This window comes from Gavialis gangeticus, unplaced genomic scaffold (genome assembly GCF_001723915.1).
Source record: "Gavialis gangeticus isolate Ggan-Ray unplaced genomic scaffold, GavGan_comp1, whole genome shotgun sequence".
Classification (NCBI taxonomy): domain Eukaryota; kingdom Metazoa; phylum Chordata; order Crocodylia; family Gavialidae; genus Gavialis; species Gavialis gangeticus.
The window spans coordinates 80,638,143-80,658,363 of record NW_017729034.1 but is presented as its reverse complement, the minus strand read 5'-3'; the positions used below and the strand labels follow the sequence as shown (position 1 = coordinate 80,658,363).

General features: G+C 41.5%; 1 protein-coding gene across 1 annotated transcript in view; it reads left to right on the top strand.

The window, feature by feature from the left end:
- MTHFD1L (methylenetetrahydrofolate dehydrogenase (NADP+ dependent) 1-like) overlaps positions 1–20,221 on the top strand; it is a 327,067-nt gene that overhangs the window by 7,580 nt on the left and 299,266 nt on the right. The window contains exons 3-6 of the mRNA XM_019527514.1: positions 550–603; positions 7,024–7,148; positions 8,103–8,203; positions 9,034–9,173. Coding sequence (XP_019383059.1) covers positions 550–603; positions 7,024–7,148; positions 8,103–8,203; positions 9,034–9,173 — 420 coding nt within the window. The remainder of the gene's footprint in view (positions 1–549; positions 604–7,023; positions 7,149–8,102; positions 8,204–9,033; positions 9,174–20,221) is intronic.

Here is a 20,221-nt window from a genome sequence, read left to right as displayed (position 1 = left end):
GAGGGGCTGGGGCCTGGGGGTAGGGGACAGCAGATCAGGAATGAGGGGCACTGGGTTGGGACTGGCCACCAATGTTTACAAGTGGGTCCTGGTATAAAATGGGTCCTGATACCAAAAAAGGTTGAGAACCACTGGACTAGATGACTTCTTGAGGTCCATTCCATCCCTAATTTTCTCTGATTCCATGTCATTGTCTGGCCAGACTCTGGCTTACATAAACCAAGTCAATGCTAATTCTTAGCCGTTGACTCTAAATATGAACAATTGTGGGCTGTTCAAGTTAAGCATGCCTTACATTTATATAAATTGCTATAATATATACAGAGAGGAGAACAATAAAACTTAACACAGTTTCGCACTAGCTACAATTAGAGGCCAAACAACTAAGCCTAATTTGGGAGAATATCCATACATGCATGCCATGTAATGAATCCCCAACTTAATTATGTCTTGGGTTACTTCAGTGACAGTGAGATTTAGGGAGTGATTACTTTTAATTGTGAGCTGTTTGACCGTGTTAGTATTTATAGAATTTCGTTCTTTTGGCAGATTGGTCTACACATTATCCACATTTGGCTTCCTGAAGACAGCAGTGAAGATGAGGTAACTATGGCACCCTGGGAATTTTATTCTTCTCACTTTCACCCTAAAATCAAATGGGTACTTTCAAAATGCGTATTTCTTGCTAACGTTCCTCCCCATCGTACTTGTTAAACTCATACAGAGTTAGGTAAATACTAGGGTTGTGCAAAGCTTTGGTCCCTGATTCAGTTCGACAGAGATTTGGCCCAATTCAGTAGCCAAATCTCAGAATCCGAATCAAATCAGGAGACCCTTTAATCTCTCTGAATAGAATTGGAACCCTTCGAATTGATTCAGAGAGATTCAGACATAGACACAGCTTTACATACCTTCTACATACCTCAAGGTAGTAGGTGGCTTATGAATGCTGAGATGCTGGGGCAGGTGGAGCGTCCCATGAGCGCAGGGGGCTTCCCAGCACGCTTGGCAGCAGACCCAGAAGTGGACCAGAAGCACCTCCATTCCATTTCCAGGTCCACCAGGGAGCGCCCAGGGCCCACCCCCTTCCCCCGGCTCAACGACTGGTGCCTCCTGGGTCTGGGGAGCAGCCAGTGTTTCCCTGCAGCTGATTGCCAAGCCGGGGGATGTGGGGGGCCCCTCTACGTGCTCTCCAGCAGACCTGGAAGTGGACCAAAAGTACCGCCAAGCACGCGGGGGACCCCTCTCACTCCTGTGGGACTCTCTATCCACCCCAGCATTGCAGTGTTCACAAGCCACACCTGGTACCTCGAGGGATGTAGAAAAAACATTTAAAACTGTGTCTATGGCCAAATCGCTGATTCTCAGTTGAATCTTCAGATTTGGATTTGGCCGAATCTAATCAGGGACAGTGATCTGAATCAACGAATCAAATGTCTATCCCCCATTTGGGCCGAATCTGAATTGAATATGGCCTGTTTCCCACCCACCCTAGTAAATACCATGCCCATTTTGAAAAGAAGAATCAAGATACAGAGAGAGTAAATGAATTGCTAGGTCTCACAGGAAGCCTGTGCGACCTGAAAACAGAACTTGAATGTCCTGATACCAGTTCAGTGCCTTAACCCAAAGAGGCTGTCATGGTACAGTGACCAGTGGTCCACTGGGGCATAATTTCCCAAGATTTCATGTATGGATCTCTACTTGGATTTGGCAGAGAATCTATCCCTGGGACTGGGTGCCTTACTTTTCATATCTTGTATCTTGCAGCTGCTGTTTACCCTGTGATATCAAAAATTCATATACACTCCTTGCTCTTCAAACAAGGTGCTGTAGCTGTGATTATCCCAGAAATATACAAGAACCAAGGAATTTTTGGTGATATCTTTTATTAGACCAACTGTGTAGTTGGGAGAGATGTTAGGGCAATCTGTGCTAGACAACTTGTCTGTCTGGCACAGGTTGCTTGTCTAACATTTCTTCCAGCTATACAGTTGGTCCAATAAAAGATATTAGCAAAAAATCCTTGCCTTGCTTTGGTTATCCAGTTACAAGACAGTAATACTGAACTAAGATAATTATGCATTGACTATAGACAACCATATGTATGTGATTTGAGTGGGCCATTTGCAATCTAAAAATAGCAAGGGGATTCAAATTTAAGGGTGCCACTATGCCCTCAGCTTGTCATCTTACACTTTGGAAGTTCAGATTGTACAGGATGTACAGTAATTTGTTCCTCCAGACCCTTCCGTTGTATTATATACTTGCAAAGCATTGTGCAAAAGTACGTTTCATAAAGTGTTCATATCTTGTGATTGTATTTATTTCAAATTGTATTATAGTATAGTAAAGTTGCAAGAAACATTTCCAAACGTATTCTGGTGAGCTTCCAAGTCTTTTGTAGGCAGGTCTGCTTCAGCAAAGATTTATGTACTTTAACTTTGTGGTTGCTATAAATTCAGTATTTACCCATATAAGACAACCAAGCCTTCTAAAAACAAGCAAGATTTGCTTTATGATTTTTATAATGAGAGGGAAATTTATCTGTGAATAACACTCATGCGAAATAGGTCAAATGTCCTGAATGTGGAATTGTAGCCCTCTCATCTTAAACACTCTCCTTGATTAGCAACTGAATGAAATACAGTGGTGAAAAGCAGTGGTGCTGTTTCAGCTTTTAATAAACATGAGAGAAGTTATTTTGAGACTCCAAATTTTTCTTATTGGGACAAGTTTATTTTTGTGATGTACTTGAACACGTGGTCTCTATTTGTTTGCTCATTACAGTTATATTTTGTGTAGTGTCCACAACTTTGGGAGCAGCCCCAAACATAAAAAGAAAATCCCAAAAAAACTATCCAAATCCATTTCAATAGAAATTAAGGAGGCGTTTTATCACAGCCACACTGTTCTCTGGTGGCCTTGTTTATAAAAAATTTATTGAAATAAATTTGTATATGTTGGGAAAAGAAAATTGGGTGTGAGAACCTAGGAGCCTCACACCCATTCATACAAGTTCTTCTATTAACGTGCCACTTTTGTGCTCTATTTAGAAACTGTCCTCTGATTTAACGCAAGCCTTTCACCTTCTGGGGCACATCCAGATGCATGTGCGTGTGCAGTTTGTGGTGCCAAAGTTCATTCTAGAATGAAAGTTAAACTTACTCACTTTGTAGTATATTTCTTTGTGTTTCTTTGAAATGCCTTAATCTAAGTTCACAAGAAGAGGAAGTGTGTATTAATTAGCAATTCTGAAAAATCTCAAAGAAGTTTTTCCTCTTTCCCCCCCCCCCCAGTGGTTTTACTAAAAATGTTTTTGTTTTGGAAAGCAAACTCTGAAACTAGTTTTTAAAACTTATTTTGAAGGCTCTGTGTTCTCAGTGTGCAGTAGTTATTTCTGAAAAAGAAAATCAGTCAGGATTGCTAGCTTTTAAAAAGAAAATGCAGAAATCTTTTCCTTGTGATCTTTCTCTAAGTACTTTTTTGTTGTAATGCAATTATATTCGTGTTGTACATGGGTGTAGTTTGGCTGGTGTCCCAAACAAAGTTTCTTTAAACTGTAATTTTACTTCTACCTTAAGATAAAGTCAGCCCAGCTAGGGAGCACTGCATGGCAGGCAGCTGCCAGTTGTCAGGGCAGTAGTGCAAATGAAGCAATTAGCAGACACCTGTAAGTGGTCAAGGCCCTGGGAGCATACAAGTCCAAACGTTGGGGCAGACAGGGGAGTCCCTCCCTGGTAGCTGCCAGGGGAAGGAGCTCTTGCCCAGGAGAGTCACCCAGGGATGCTTGACTGTCTGCTTTGCTCCCTACAGAGCTAGTGAGGCCCTGGGACCTCACAAGGTACCCCAGCAGGGAGGCACACTATACTAGGGGTAAAGGTTTGCCCTCTTAAAGGGGCAGAGTGCTGTTTGCATTGTTATTATTATGTTATATAGCCTCGGGGCTTGTGCTTATGTTTATACTGGAGGTTTGGGGTGGGGTTGTAAGGGACGGTTAAGGAGGTCCCATTAGTGCCTGAGTGACATGCATTAGCCTTGAGCCCTACCATGGGCAGGCTCGAGGCTCAATTAGTTACTGAGCCCGGAGTGGGCAGAGTGCCTGGTAGCAGTGAGACTGGAGCCCGGTGCCAGAGGGGTGCAAATACACACAGGCCTGGGCCCTGGCAGACAGGGGCCCAGTTACCCAAAAGGACAAGCACAAGCTGGTGCCTCAGAGCCGGGTCTGATTCAGTGGGCCCAGGTTAGAAGGTCTTGCGAGAGTAATGGGGTGGAGGCTGAAAAGGCTGAAGCCCCGACAGAGGGAATGACAGTACAGTAACGCCTACAAGGCATGGGGTATGGTGTAGGGGAGGATTTGGAGCCACACAATTAGCCCTTAAGGCTCTGGGTGCCCTGCCAGGCACAGGGACTGCAGAGGCCCAGCAAAGGGCCTGGGACTACAGAAGCCCAGTGAAGGGCTGAGGATCAGTGAGGACTAGTAGGGTGCCGGGGACCCTAGTGGGGGTCAGTAGACCTGGGGCTACCCAAAGGTCCATGGGCAGCTTCCCAATTTATCATTAGTCCATCAAGGTGTCGCAGGCGATACAGGAAGGTGCTAATAGGGGTGGAGTGGGGAATGGTCATGGAGCCACCAGGGGGTGTCACGGCCACCTGTGGGACCCCGACGTGCTACACATGGGTCCTCTGGAACCATTATCATATCAGGCTTTTGTTAATACTCTGTATAGAAAAAGACAAAATTCTCTTAATTTTGAAATCCCAATACAGAAAGAATGTTACATGATGAGCCCTATACGATATCTCATTGCTGACATTACAGAATACTTATAAAAAATCATAGTGGTTTAAAGCATTAGGCCTAGTGAAGCAACTGAAGACTGGAGTAGTACAAGTTAAGTTATCTCACATTTATATAGAATTACACTGGGGAGAGGTGGTAAAAGGTAGCCACCAACTAATATTAGAAATACATTGGATGCTTTGTTAATTAGACTACATGGGATCTTTCACCACACAAGTAATATTTAAGATCTGTGCTATTTGTAGGCCTTTATCATTTCTGTGACATGTTTTGTAGTAATTTGGGAATGCAAAATTTGGAGACTTTTCTTACGAACTCATCTGTTACTACAAGAGTTTATATAAGAGAAGGTTTTGTTTTGGGTTTGTTTTTTTGGTCTGGGATACAGTTTTCAATTTTTTTTTCTTTAAAACCACACTATAGCCAGGAAAATCATGAGTTATCTGGAGCCACTTGAATGCACCCAAATGTAGTTTTGGTGGTGTTCAACCTGATCTGGCCCACAGTGCCTTGTCATCCAGCTTGTAAGACACACCAAGACAAGGGACAGACATTCAAAAAGCCCAAGCCTGAATTGATTCAATCTTTGCAGGTTAGTCTAACCTGCAGAGTGTGAATCAGTTTCCAAGTGGGTTTCCCTTTCTATTCAGGAAATGCAGGCATGTGCCTGCAGTGGCTCAAGCCAGAAGTCTGGGGGTGCTAGAGCATGCCCTCCCTTCCACAGTGGCTCCCTGACAGTGGGACCAATCTCAGCACACAGGGCTGCAGAGCCCAGGAGGGGAACTCTTCCCCCTCCTCCCTCTCTCCCACTGCCATGGTGCTGGGAAGGGAGGTCCTGTTTGGAGCTGGGGGGAAGGGCTCTTTTCTCTCCTGCTCTGCCCCTGTAGTGAGGTGGGGAGGGGGGCTCTATGAGGCTGCCCAGCCCCAGAGGGGGACTTTTCCCCACCACTCATCCCCCCTGGCAGGGAGAGGCTCTGTTCCATGCTGGGGGGAAGTCTTCCCTCTCCTCTTCCTCCTCTTCCCAGAGCAGCAGTGGGAGCATGGAGCTCAGCTGAGCAGGGTATGGGTGTGAGGGTGTGGGGTATAGTGACCCCCCACACACTCCCTCCATGGCATGCAGACCCCTCTGCCTGACAGCAGCAGCAGGCAGGGAGGTCAAGGTACTCATGCCTGGCACAGGTGCGGCTCCAGCTAGTGCTGCACAGGAGGAGGGAGCAGAGCCTGCCCCATCACCAGGGTTCTGCTTCCTGTGCCTGCATCTCCAGCACTCACAGCAGGGGAAGTCCTGCATAGGACTTCCCCTGCTTCCTGCTGTGCAGGTTTCCGTACTCCAGTGGGACTGAAGGAGGCCCCTCCCCTTGCTCTTCTGCACAGAGTCCAGTGCAGGGCTCCCCCTCTGTGAGTGTGGAACTGCAGGTGCAGCGCGGAGCCCCTGTGATAGAGGAAACTGGTGCTGTGCTGGGGGCAAGGAGTGCAGCCCTGTGCAGCCTGCTTGGCTGCTTCTATCCCCAGGGCTCCTGTGAATGTCTGCTGTACCATGTTATAGTAGACAAGATAAACTCCTACTATATGGTGGGTTCTTTATAGAATGAGTAAGAGTGGCCTCTGCCCCAGAGAGTTTGCAAGCTTAGCTTTGGACATAGTATAGGAAATGAATGAGAAACTAATAGGGAGGTATAAGTAGGGAAAGAGCAAAGGTTACAATATGATCACAAAGCTTTACAGCTGCAAGCAGCTTTCCATGGCTGTGTTTTTGATTAGATAATTTCATTAGAGATGGCCAGTAAAATTTGCTTTTTCAGTTTTGTATTTTTGTCTTTGCCCTTTAAAATATCATAAGTACATTCTCCTTCCTTTTCCTTGACCTATCCAAATGAATTTATTTTTTACATGCGCCTGTCTGTTCACTCCCACTGCATCAGTGTGAGGGACCAGTTCTTCCTTATGCAGTTCTATATGGGATTACATGAGTGTCATATGTAAGTACTTAACTACCCAGTATGTTTTGTATCCATATCCGACTTGAGAATCTGAGTGACGTGCTATATGCATCTCTTTCTGAAAAGGATTTAGGTAGCTAAAATTGCTATATATTATTGTTATCATTGTTGTTGTCATTATTTTACAGCTACAGCCCATTTCCATTTTTACTTCCCAATATTCTGATTCTGACTGTGTTTTGTTATACTGTTCCCCAATGCATTTTATTAACTTTCTAGATTGTTGGTGAAATCTTGAAACTCAATGATGATCCTACGGTTCATGGTCTTGCCCTTCACCTCCCAGAAAATGCCTACAGCAGCAAAATATTAAATGCATTGAAACCAGAGAAGGATGTGGATGGGTAAGCTAAGCAGTGAGATGAAACCCTAGCACACAAGTTTAATGGCTCTGTAAAATTGATTTTCCTCCAAGTGCTTTTCGCTAATGGATTCCTCAGTCACTATATTTAGCTATACACTGTACTATTGAAATGTGGACAAAAGAATGTTAAAAATATAGGAAAAGATTAATGCCAAAGTCATCTTATTTGTGAAACGCTCTCTTTATCTGTACACATTGTAAACTTGAGGGACCAAAACAAAATTCCAATTTTATTCCCTTCATTAAATTCAGTATTTTGCAGTTCTTACTTTAAGAATTAACTACATTTTCTTAAGAAGCTATAAGGTGAGATTCTTAGGTAGTATCTCCCTAGGTCTGGGAAGAGGGCTGCTGTTGTTTAAACTACCTTTGTACCCTATACAATCAATCCACAGCACGCTCATGTAACCACTAGGCAGAGGGGCTCGTGGTATAATTTACATCCCTGGACCACTGTCTGAATTACAGTAGCACTTCCTTCTGGACAGTTTTTTGCCAGCTTCTCCGTACCCATTGTCTTGCCTTGTGCCACTTCATGTGCCTGGAATGACATTCTTTCTGTGTGTTTAAATATACTCAGTCTCCTCTGAAATCTGTTGAACCCTGATGTTTTCACTTGTCTTTCATCAGGGATTGCCCCTTCCTTCCTTCTAAAAAGTCATAGATGATGTTTCTTCCTTCAGTTTGTTTCTTTTTAGTCCTGCTGTCCCTTTCCTTTTTCTAAATCTTTCTCAATATTCTGTGTTTGTCCATTTGAATTGCAGAGTCAAAGGGTGCAATGCTTTAGAAATGAATTGTGAGTTATTCTTAGTCCTTTTATCCAGGAAATCTTTCTTTTAATGTAGGTGAAAGGTGAGACTTTATTTATTTTAAACTTTATTTAAAATAACCATCTTGCATAATTTCTGTTTGTTTCCATGTTTTTCCTCTACAGAGTATCAGCTGTAAACTTAGGACAACTGCTGTATGGAGATGTTTATGACTGTTTACCTTATCCCACTGCCAGTGCTGTGATAGAGCTTCTTGAAAACATAGGTAGGACATTCTGTCTTTCATGTGACTGAACAAGACCTAAATTTAGTACTTCCAGAAAAAGTAGTTTTGTCTATAGACCTTAATAGTACTGACATGGTGACAGGGACTAAGGAAAGCTGCTGCAAACGAGTTCCATCACACTAAGGTCTCCTTTGATATCAAACTTTCATAAAAACAAATTGGTTTCAGTACAGATTCCATTTAGGAGATCAAAGATGGGTTTTGGATAAAGCATCAGCTCAGACAAAACAAGCTTTACCTATCAGGTTTCAATGAACGGCTCTTTTTTGCTGAAATGAGTTTTGCATTAAATAGGTTTGAGCTAACTCTATCTTTTGTGAAAGACAGTGTTAGCTTAAAACAATTAATATGTTCATTCAGAACTAGACCAGGTCCTATTGTGCTTCAGAATTGTGGGGACAAGATTTTTTTACTGATAGGTAGATTTTAAATAAGATGTGGTGAAACACTTATCATGGATAAATGAATAAATTAAGGGATATGTGCAAAATCATATTTCCTTTGTTCCAAAAATGTATGCACACTGTTCACAGAATTGGACAGTCACTTATGAGTCACTTGAAACCCACACGTGTTTGTTATCTCATCTGTAGTGTTTGGCCTCTTCAAATTTACTGTAAATCTGCTGGAGCTTGAAGGTACTATATTGAGTTCTGGCTTCTGCAAACCTTGTTACATAGTAAGGAAAAAAGTCAGAAGTCAATTTAAATGAATGTCTATAGTTGAGCTCCCTGCACCAGTGGAGTTTGGCAGTAAATGTCTTATTGTTGCAGACCGTGCAAATGACCAATGGTTTGTATGTTATCAAGCAGATAGAACTATAGATGGAAAGAAGGTGCTACTGGTTGGAACTGCAGCACCTCTGGCAGCCTCTCTTCAGTGTCTACTTCAGAGAAAAGGAGCCATGGTTATGAGCTGCCAGTGGAAAACGCAGCAACTTCAGAGCAAGGTAACTATCTTCTTTTCTAACATTGTTAACACAATTCTTACAATTTAGGAAAGGAACTAAACCACGCTTTGAAGGTTCAGGTTCATTCACAACTGTAATGCTTCAGTTCTGTCTTGAAGTTGCAATAAATTTTGAAACTAGTAGAGATTGTTACAGTTCATAAGCCTCTCTGTGCTTCACCAAAGATTTCAGTGGGGTATTTTATGGTATAATTTCTTAGGTACTGTAAAAGAAGTCAATGATAAACCACTTATTGGAGTTCTAGCATCTGTCACTTCAGTTCTGCTAGCGACTTTTGGTCCCTTTATATGATGAAACCTTTAAAAAGTAATATGGTAACTGTTCATGATTTCCATTTTAATTGTGTAATAATTTTAGCATTTGAAGAAATTGGTGTATAAGACAAAATCTTTATAGGACAAAATTTCAAATATTCAAATCCTTTTGATCATTAATATACTGCATAGTGTTAAGAGAGCAAATAAATTTGAGGATGATTTGAGTTCAGCCTTTCCCTCAAAATCTGCTTTTACTTCCTGGTTGAAGAGCAGGGCTGAGAAGAATATCTGGGGTTAGGAGCAAAGCTAGCAGGATATGGCTTTGCAAAGAACTTCTAGAGGAGATTAAATCTAATCTTTTTTAGGAAATAGTACAGAAGGAAAACTATCCCCTCAACAGAGCTTGTTGTAATCCCAAAGGGGAGAGAAGCCACACATTCCATGAAGTACACAAAGGCTCTTCTGTCAACCTGTTTTATTTGGGTGCCACTTCAGTATACAGCTAAAGCTGTGTTAACCGGCACCTTACAAGCCGACACGCTCTGTTAACCAGCATGCCGGCTTATAAGGGAAAAGTGAAACCAGAAGTGCCTACTGTGGCACTTCCAGTTTCGCAGAGCCCTCATGGCCCAAGGGAAAGCAGTCTGCACTGCCAAGCCCCCACAGCCCGGGGGCATAGCAGGCTGTGCGGGTCCCCCCTCCCTGTCCCTCGGGGCCCACAGGGCCTGCCCAAGATGCCTGTTTGGGCTGCATTCCCCATGGGTGCCGGATAACAAAGCTTTTACTGTAATAGTGATGGGTGGCAGTGTTACCTCTAAGACAACCAATGGCCAGACTCACAGCAGGGATCATCACAAAGTTCAGATGATTTATCTTCCTCTATTACTTATTCAAAAGCTGTAGCTCATTGAGACTAGAAGGGACCTATTGTAATATAGGACTGCTTTTCAATGTTTTGAGATCCTAGGCTGAATACTGTGTTCCTATATATGTGTGTGCATACACTCTCTCACACACAATTTAAAACCAGTTCTGTTTACTGATACACTTAAAATATAACTCTTTTCCATGTCCCTTGATGCAAAAAAGTAACCTGTTTCTCTGTCATGGCAATAGAACTGCTTACATGAAATAGCTTGTGAGCTAGTGAATTTCATGAAAGCATCTATTATTTGGGCAAAGAGAAGCAGGATCCTCTTCCTGGCACTGAGTGGTATGGAATAGCATTTACTGATGTCCGTGAGTATAGGAGACTTTATGAAATGATCTCTTGGAAATCTGGAACATATTCTTAAATTTTTTTTAGAACTGTTAGCAAGGACTTGACAATTGCAATAAAGTCAAATTCCTTTTTCTAAATAATTTGGAACATTCAAGTAACAAACCCAGCTGAAAATATTTCTTAGTCTATGGATAAATAGTTCTTGGATCTTGATTTTACTTTGGGTCTCTGGGTACCTCTCTGTTTCAAACAACAATAAGCATTAAGCCACTGACTGGTGTTGAATTCAAGGTGCAGTGGGATGTGATGCATGATCCCAGCAATCGCACATGCCTGGCAGGAGGTGCAGTTGTGGGATTGAACATCAGAGACCATTGTGCCATATTGCTGATGCGGGGGGAGCCCAGGGCCCCAGTCTCTCTTGGCACTGGCAGGTAGCAAGCTTGACTCCCTTCGCTTCCCTGGCTGGGAGCTCCACTGAGCTGACTGGGGCTCCCAGCTGGGAGTGCAAGAGAGCCCTTGGCTCCAATATACTCCCGAGCTGGGAGCACCATGCACTCCCCTGCCGGGGTCCCCAGTCAGCTAAGGGGCATTCCCAGCCAGGGGAGCACTTTGAAGCTAAAGGCTCCATGTGCTTCCTGCAGCTGGAAGTGCCTCTCAGCTGACTGGGGCTCCTAGCCAGGGGAGTGCACGGTGCATAGGAGCTCTGATCAGCTGGTTGGGGCTTCCAGCCACAGGACTGCATTATGCGCTCCCTTAGTTTAGACTCCTGATCAGCTGACCAGCATTCCCAGTCACCGGAGCCCACAGGAGTCTTGAAAGGGCCTCTGGTGTTCTTCAGAGTCTGGGAGCTCTGGCCACACATTCAGTGAAAGTGCAATAGGAACCAACCACACAGTTATCACACTATTTGTGTAGTAATGTGGTGGCTTTTTCCTTGTTTTATCATGCCAGTTGAACTAACTTGTGGCCAGGTTACTACTTAATATATGATTGACTAGTTAATTGCATCTTAAATGTAACATCCATCAGGGGCCTTAGAGAGAGACATGTAGTATCCCAGGTTTTTGTTTCCAGTTTTTACATTTATTGTGCATTTTATAGAGAGCAATCCTCAAAGTGTGTCTGAATACATGCCACAAGGTGGCAGCCAGCACAAAAATATAATGTGAAATGTTGTGTTTTGGATTCAAGGCCAGAATAAAAAAAGGGAAAATATATTTTGCATTTAATTGAACAGCTGTGGTGTTTAGAAACTTCTTCTTTGACAAGTCGGTATTTTTACAGCTGCTGATGTTATTGTTAGAGCCGTCTCATTTTTATGTTTCTAAGTGACAGGCAACACTTTTGAAAATATATACTTCTCTCAACCAGAGACGCACTTCTTAACTTAAATCTGGTTCTCCTTATCTTATTTTTTATTAATCTTGTCTTTTTTCTTCATGTCTTGTAACAAAATTTTGCAATGATTCCTAGAAGGAAAGTCCATTTTTCCACAATGTGGAAAAATATAAAAGACTTTGGGGACTAGGTGAGATTGTCCACCTGCTCTCATAATCTATAATCTGTACACTGTTTAAAAATCTATTTTCTGCCCTCCAGATCCTTTCCTATAATCATGTATTAGTTTCTGGCATTCCCTGTGGCTTATTTATCCCGTCATTGATCTGTTGGGGAACAGAGTTCCAGGCCCAAGCAGAAGGATATTGGGGTTTTACACGTCAGTCTTCTCACGTTCATTTTAACTTTTGTCCATAAACCTGTAGGTTTTTACTTTGCCTGCAACTGTAATCAGTAAGGCTGTAGGGAAATTTGTGATAGTCTTCCTCAGCTGCAAGTTTGAAATACTGTGTTACTTGGGCAGCAACCCTCAGTGTTTCCCTAAATTTGGTCAAATGTGGTTGGGTAAGCAGCACCTTATTCTACTTCATGTCCAGAAATCTTCATCTTGGTCATGATCCCAGAGAGTTCCCACAGTGTGTTCAAGTCAAAGTATGCTGGCTTGAGCATACTTTTGCTGCTGGGCCATTAGAATTGACTCATATATATATAGAGAGATAAATGTCAAATACTATGGTTGCAGTTGAAGATGCACACCTGTTAGTAGTTCCTGCCTTCTCTTTTGTCCATTCAAAATCTCTGGGACATGTTTTTGAAAGTGTGGTAAAATGCAGTTTGTGCATCCAAAAGCCTTTTTCCCCCCTTTCCATTAAGTGACTTTATTGGTGCATGTGCAAGTTACTCAAAGCCTACAAATATATGCATTAAAAATTGCACAAAATGTAGTAAGACAAAATATTTAAAACATTCATGCTTTGAATCTTCTGCCTTCCGCATGTGAAAGTTTACTATAACATCCAATGTCATATGCAAACATTTACTGCTATTGGAGTTCCTTTGCTGTAGTAGGTTAAGCTCTGCATTGTAATAGATAGAATGGAAAGACACATTACAGTCATCTGCCTTAGTGATGATTATGAAAAGTGTTCTGTTTTATGTGTTTGTTTTTTTTCAAAAGAGATTCATGTGTCTACTTTCACTGGACCTTGAATGGTAGGTTGAAGAGGAAGCTGACATAAATTGTATTTTAACCAGGCATAACTTGGATATAGGATATAGCTCAGGGGTGTCAAACTCAATCTCCTGGATGAGTCACTGGACAGGTTTGCAGGTTGGATCGGGACCATTAGCAATGCCCATAGCACACGGTCCAGTTTACATACTGCATGCAACATGAGCCAGCCCTGTTCCAGGGCTTGCAGTACATGTGATGTGCAGGCTGGATCTAGTGCTGCATACAGTGCAGGCTATCCAAGGTGTAGGCTGTGTGTGGTAACTGGTGATGAGACTGTCCCCATGCACTGACTCCAGTGTGCAGAGGTGTCCTGGGGCCCATTCCAGACCAGAGCCAGTGCACAGGACTGGTCTGGCGTGGCGATGCATGTAATCCATGCCCTGGACTGACGCTCTGCTGTATGCCCCATGCATAGGGTAACTTTATGGGACAATGTGAAATCCAAAATGCTGCCTGCCCCTGCCACTTCCCCTCCACTGCTGTAGGGAGTCAATGGTCCCTTAATGAGCCATTGTTCTTTACTTCACAGGTGTTAACAATCACCTGTGAAGTAACAGTTAGTGTTAGGACTTCCTATTTCAGTTTCTACTGCTCAGCCACCAAGCCAAAGGTAGGTGCTGGGGACACTCATATTAATTTTCACCTTTGGGACAGGACTAGCCTCTGAAATCAGGGACTGTCCCAGTCAATCTGGGACTAATGGTCACCCTACCCATATGGCATGTGGAGACAGTGACCCATGATCCGTGGGCCACATGTTTGACATCCCTGATACAGCTTATCTTTAGTGTAATTGTTTTTTTTTCTTTTTTTCACTGATGCAGATATACAAAGCAAATTGAAGTTGATTGAAAAAGTGGAAAATTCTCATGAATTTTAATAGGTTTCAGATCATGGTACATGTCTGATCATACTCCCACCTTGCAGGAATGTTTTGAGAGATCAGTTTAGTGTGGATGTAGTTCTTAGGTTTTGTGTACACCAGGAAAGGTTTGCCGGAATAATTACACTGGCAAGCCCTCCTACTGTAGTCAGCATCTCCTACTAAGCAAAAACATGTTTTGGCTGGCATAGCTCATACCACTTTCCTGAACAAAATAAGCTTATAATGCCAAAGAGTTCTTCTTTGGCTGGTATGAATTCATGTGTACTAGAACTTTTGCCAGTATAAAGCTTGTCATTACAAATTCACCCTCATTATATTGACAACAGATCCTAGTATAGATTTGATATAAGATTGCCAGTTGCAGACAATTGCCACCTATGGGAATTTATTTATTTGTATGGAAGACAGCAACTGAATGACAGAACAAGGAATGTTTTAAGCTAACTAGTTCCCTGGTACTACCGTTGTTACCTTAAGTGTTACTTGGAAGCTTTCCAAAGATCAGAGCTAGGTGCCTGGTTTTTCATTTAATAGGAGTTAAGTTCCTGTTATTTATGTCTTTGAAAACTTTCTCCTTAGGTATTAGCTTTTATACTGCTTTTTCGAAGCTTGAAACTTGTTTTTCCCTGTCCCTGCAAAAAAAGACATTGTGTTAAAGTGTACATTTTTAATTGCCCTGTGAGAGTAGTGTGCTCATATTTGGCAGTAAAACGCCCGTTTGTAAGAATTTTAGGAATAACGGCTGTAAGTCGACTGAGAGTATGTTCAGGCTGGACATCAGGAAGCACTACTTCACAGTCAGGGTGGCTGGGATCTGGAACCAACTTCCAAGGGAAGTGGTGCTCGCTCCTACCCTGGGGGGTCTTGAAAAGGAGGCTGGGTAATCACCTTGCCCATGGCACATTCTTTCCTGCCCATGGCAGGGGGTTGGATTTGATGATCTGCTTGGGTCTCTTCTGACCCTACCAACTATGAAACTACCCAGTAGGGAGTAAGAAGAAAGGTCTGCATACATGCAAGCATTTCACCACGTGCAAAATTTTTTCAGTAATATAGGTGACATGGCTTTTAGCTATCTAGATCAGAGGTTCCCAACCACTGTGCTGTGGCCCGGTACCAGGCCACAAAGGGGTGGCTGCTGGGTCATGGCACGAGCCCCCCGCTCGGACCCACATCTGTCTGCCTGGGTGAGTGGCTTCCGCTGCCAAAAGTCATATAGGGTTAAAGCTGGGCTGCAGGCGAGCCCCGGGAGGGAGGCAGCTAGATCCATATGCCCTGTCTCACTTCTGTGCTGGTCTGCAATATAAAAAAGGTTGGGAACCACTGATTTAGATTGACTTATAAGGCAGGGGTACCAAACTCATCAGGCCCTGTGGGGTGGATGAACGGCTTGGGGCTGGCCAACAGACTGGCCCACCCCACGTGCCAGATCCAGCATGTGTCTTAAGCTGGTTCGGCTTGGGTGCTGCATTCAGCACACAGCACTCATGGCATATGAGTCAATTCAGAGATCCATGGGCAGCAGCGCTGTGGGCCACGTGATACATGCTGGATCCAGGCTGTGGACTGTATCTTTGACACCCCTGTCATAAGTTATTGTAAAGATTGCCATGACTCAAAGCTTGGCTTGCCAGCAGCAGTCAAATCCTTAAGAGCAAGACTCCCCTTGCCTCCATTTGCATATTCAAAATAAAGGGACAATTTTAATATTCCTGTTTGAAATTATTTTTATTAAAGTTTATATAAGTAACTGTCTTATTCTGCTCTTCTCCCTCACTCATTTTCTTTGATTTTTTTGGGGACAGTGAGCAGCTTACCAAGATTTTTCTTAATTTTATTTTGGGTTAACTTGATTTTATCTATTGTTTTAGCTGTCTTACCACAGCTGTGCAATGTCCTTATACACTGTGTATTTTTACATAAAGTCATAAGTGGACACATTCATGTTTCAAACAACTCTAACATAATCATGTAAAATTGCTATATAGGTATACCGTCCTGGTTATATTGTTTTATTGTATACATTAAATGGATTATGAAGATAAAGATTTGGGAATTAAGATAATCTGTAATCCTCGTTTAAACTTTGTTAGAAAGCTTTTGCAGGTACAGTCCCATTTACTTTCTGTAAGAAGACTTAATAACATAGTTTTAAAAAAATCTCATTTTGCACCCCTTATTTAAAAAGGCAAATCTCTTCCACTGATCACATGTAATGGAAAAGAAAATGGAATGTATTTAGTTAATATTGTGTATTTATTATTCTTCTACCAAGATTTTCAAGCTATTAACATTTGTGTCTGGCTATTTTTGTTTTTTAAATCTTAAAGCTTTCTTCTCTGAGCTTTGGTGCCATGATCTACATAAATTGGGTATGTTTATAGTGCTATCCAGAAGCATGGCTACAGTTTATATAGACCCAAATTTACTTTTAATTAGCCAACTTGGGTTCCAAAAGCAGTGGAGCTGCAAGCAGTACAGGGTTTGGCAAACCCACATGAAACCCAGGCTAAATACTTAGGTATTAAATAAATACAGTGAGTGGATTTACTGAACTGTATGTTATCATGGCTATTTCCACTATCGGTGCCTGACCTGGCTAGTTTTTAGTTTGGCTATGCATATACAAACTTTAGTCCTTCTTCCTGGATTGCAACACAGACACCCATAAACAGCCTGAAAAATGCACCAGAGGTAAACATGTACTGTATAGAGTGTGGCTTCCTTTAATCTCCAGAGTGATTTGCATCCACAATATGTAAGATAGGAAATAACAGGGAAGAACAGGTGGTGTCTTAGTGGCAATATGAGCACATAATTATTTCTTTCTCAATTTTTACCTTTGTGGATAAAAGGTTGGACGTTGTCATTATGGACATAACCAGTGTAATGGAGGCTGGTACGTGTTTCAGATGTAATAGGGGTTTTGTAACTTTCCAGAGATCAATGAAAAGATCACAAATGCCACGTGTGAGTCAACATTTTTGCTTATTAAGACTTGGGGCTTACTGGTCCTAGAATACTGTAGTTGTAGTACAGATTTTTACAACATGATATTATGCAATGTTCTGTAGTAAAATAGCCTATTTTTATCCCTCTTTCTATTAGTGACAACTAATTGAAATCATGAGTCTCTCTTTCTTCCTTTTTCTTTAATGGACATGTATTAGTCAGTGCATCTTTTAATCATGCTATGGTACAACCCATACTAGAGGGACAATATTGCCTCTGTGTTCTGTGGAAAACAAGGAGCACTCTGCTGACAGATACTACGGTGTTCTTTCTTCCTTCTCCCTGCACTATATTACCTCTTAAAAAAATGCTGGTGTTCCAAAATAATCAAACACCTGTAGATGCACCTGGAAGAAAATCTAAGTAAGGAAAGTATAATTTTGGAAAGCACATGCATGTGTGTTTTCTGAACTTGGCTGATGAAAATTGCAAATCAGTTTCTTCTGTTCCCCACCCTGCAAATACTGATATTTAAATAATACTGTTTTAGACATGTGAACCCATGTCTTAATTAAACACATTTCTGCTGCATCTTAAATTCAATGATCTTTCTTTGGTTGGTTTAAAATGGCTTTTGTAGAAAGCAGTTTCAGCTGCAGGGAAATGAAATATTTTTCCAACTCCAACAGCAAAAAGGTTTTAAAATTATTTAGAATTACAATTACTCCATATCATTACCACTGAATGTTTGGCTTTGGTGTGTGTATCATTACTGTTATTTTAACATTTAGTCTTTTGTCTTGGGAATGGGTGGTTCTTTTTAATCTGCTTTTACTTATATCTCATTGGAGGGAGTTGTATTTTATTATGAGGTAAGGTTTCAAATTATTTCTTGGCACAGGTCTTCCCAAATGAAAAAGATTTGCCAGGGAGAATGCAAGATACTACTTGAAAACTAGCCTATGGAGATCTTTACATGTCTTTATTGCTTTTTGTGTTATACATTGTTTTATGCAATGCTTGTCATTTTTTCCATTATGAAATAAATAATCGAATGTGGTGTTTTTAGTTATTTGACTGTATATAATTGGTTTATCCCACAACTGCGTATTAACACTTGTCAATATTGTCTTGGCCTTTTGGTAACAATCCCGTCTGGCATCTGTGTTTAATCTGATGCTCTCTGTGTCCAGGGACTACATGGTACATTTGCAGTGGGGTGAGGCTTGGTGATTTCACAGGTCTTTTCCATCTCTAATGTCAGATTTATTTCTGATTTAGGAGATTAATCCTCACCATGCCTCTTTAAGCTTTTCCCAGTGATTTATAAACAGTCAAGAGAACAGATTAGGGAAAAGAAAAAAGGAAAAACTTATGTGAAGTGAAACTTAAATGTCCTGATGGGGTTTATGTAAACCTCTTTTCAGAGCCTCTCAACTTTGTGTAAAACAAATATTTAACTTTCAGTGGGATCAAACTGTCAGATTTATAGAAAATTAATTGTATTTTAACTTTTCCATTTTAACAATTAAAAGCCTTTAAAACATATGTTGCATATTTCAGCTTTTAGTTTTCTTCAGAATTTTTTTAGAAGCTTGCAAGTGTATTTTCCTTTATTACAGAGGAATTTTTATTTTTTGCTTTCTCTTTAGGATGGGGAAAGGAAATCAGTGGGAGAGGCGGTATACAGATGTGTATAAATCATCCACGCAGTGGAAAGTAGTCTACTACATATGACATAACTACATACACATGAAAAAATCCATCTTTTTTTTTTAATATATATTTACAGATGTGTGTGACATTGGCCGTCCAAATGGCTGTTAACATTGGCTACAAAATTTATTGCATTACACTTGTTAAGGGTTTGCAGTGTTATGATCTGTAGTCATAGAAATGAGAATGTTTAGTCAGGTCAACTGTTTTTCAACTTTGTAATTGCATATGACAGAATTGATCAAATAAATCAGTTGAAGATTTTTCAGAATTGTTAGTGTTTATGGGTTGTTGCAGTAATGTATACAGGTCACAACCAGTTCAGGACTTCAGAATGCTTAGCACTGTGTAAATGTGTGGTCCATGTTGGTCTCTATTCCAGTGGGATGTGAGTTTGGTGTTATGTATCTGAATTATAACGGCTACAGAATTGATCTTTGTTTTGGTATGGAAAAGATTGGGTTCCTGTAACTTGGACAAAACTCACTATTTCCTACAATAGCACAATGCTTATTTCATAGGGTGTTATCAGTCACGAGCTGTGACAAAAGATCAGATGAGTAGACAAACTTTATGAGTAGACGAACTCTGGATGTAAGCTGCAGATGAAAATTCTTGTAAATAGTGCTTTAAAGCCTGTCTTTACAAGGGGACGTAGATGCAGCAAAACTGAGTATTTCTGTCCCTAAAGTCAGGCATCTGGCTGTAGAAGTGGAATCCACAAACCTAAGTAAGGCATCTACATTCCAGGTATTTGAAATGGCGAGCGTTAAGTACCTAAGGATGGGATTCACAATTGCCAACTAGCTGAATGGGAAAGGGGACACCAGCCAATAGAGGACTGAAAGGAGTTTGTCAGAAACCCCCCTGCTCTCTGTGCCTATGTTAAACTAGGATTTAGAGCCTGAGACTTTGCCTTAGACATAGGCACATAAGTATCCCTTTGTTTACAGGTTACTGGGTCTCTTTTCTGACACGGTTACCAGAAGAGGAGTTGTTCATTGTTTCATTGAAAGATTGCTCCCGGAAAAAGAGAACTCTGGGTTCTGTTCTTGCCTCAGCCTAGAGAGGGACTGTGATGGGGAGTGGGAAAGGGGGGGTGGGGGGAGTTAAAATTCATATCTGCTGTCTTCCAAAGAAGCCTGGAAACTGGGGGACCTTAGGTTCTGGTCCTTGCTTTCAGGGCTGTTTTTGTATTTTGTATTAAATAATATCATTGGATAAAATGTGTAAACCTGTTTACAAGAAAAAACTAGACACATGAAAAGAAGATAATGAAAAAGATGTGCAATTAACCAATTTTATTGAGTCTCTGATTTAGGTAAGCCTGTTTTACTCCTTAATAAGATCTATGGCACACAGACCATTTACCAAACAAAATCTACCTGATCATTATGCTGGAGGGAAGACATTTACATC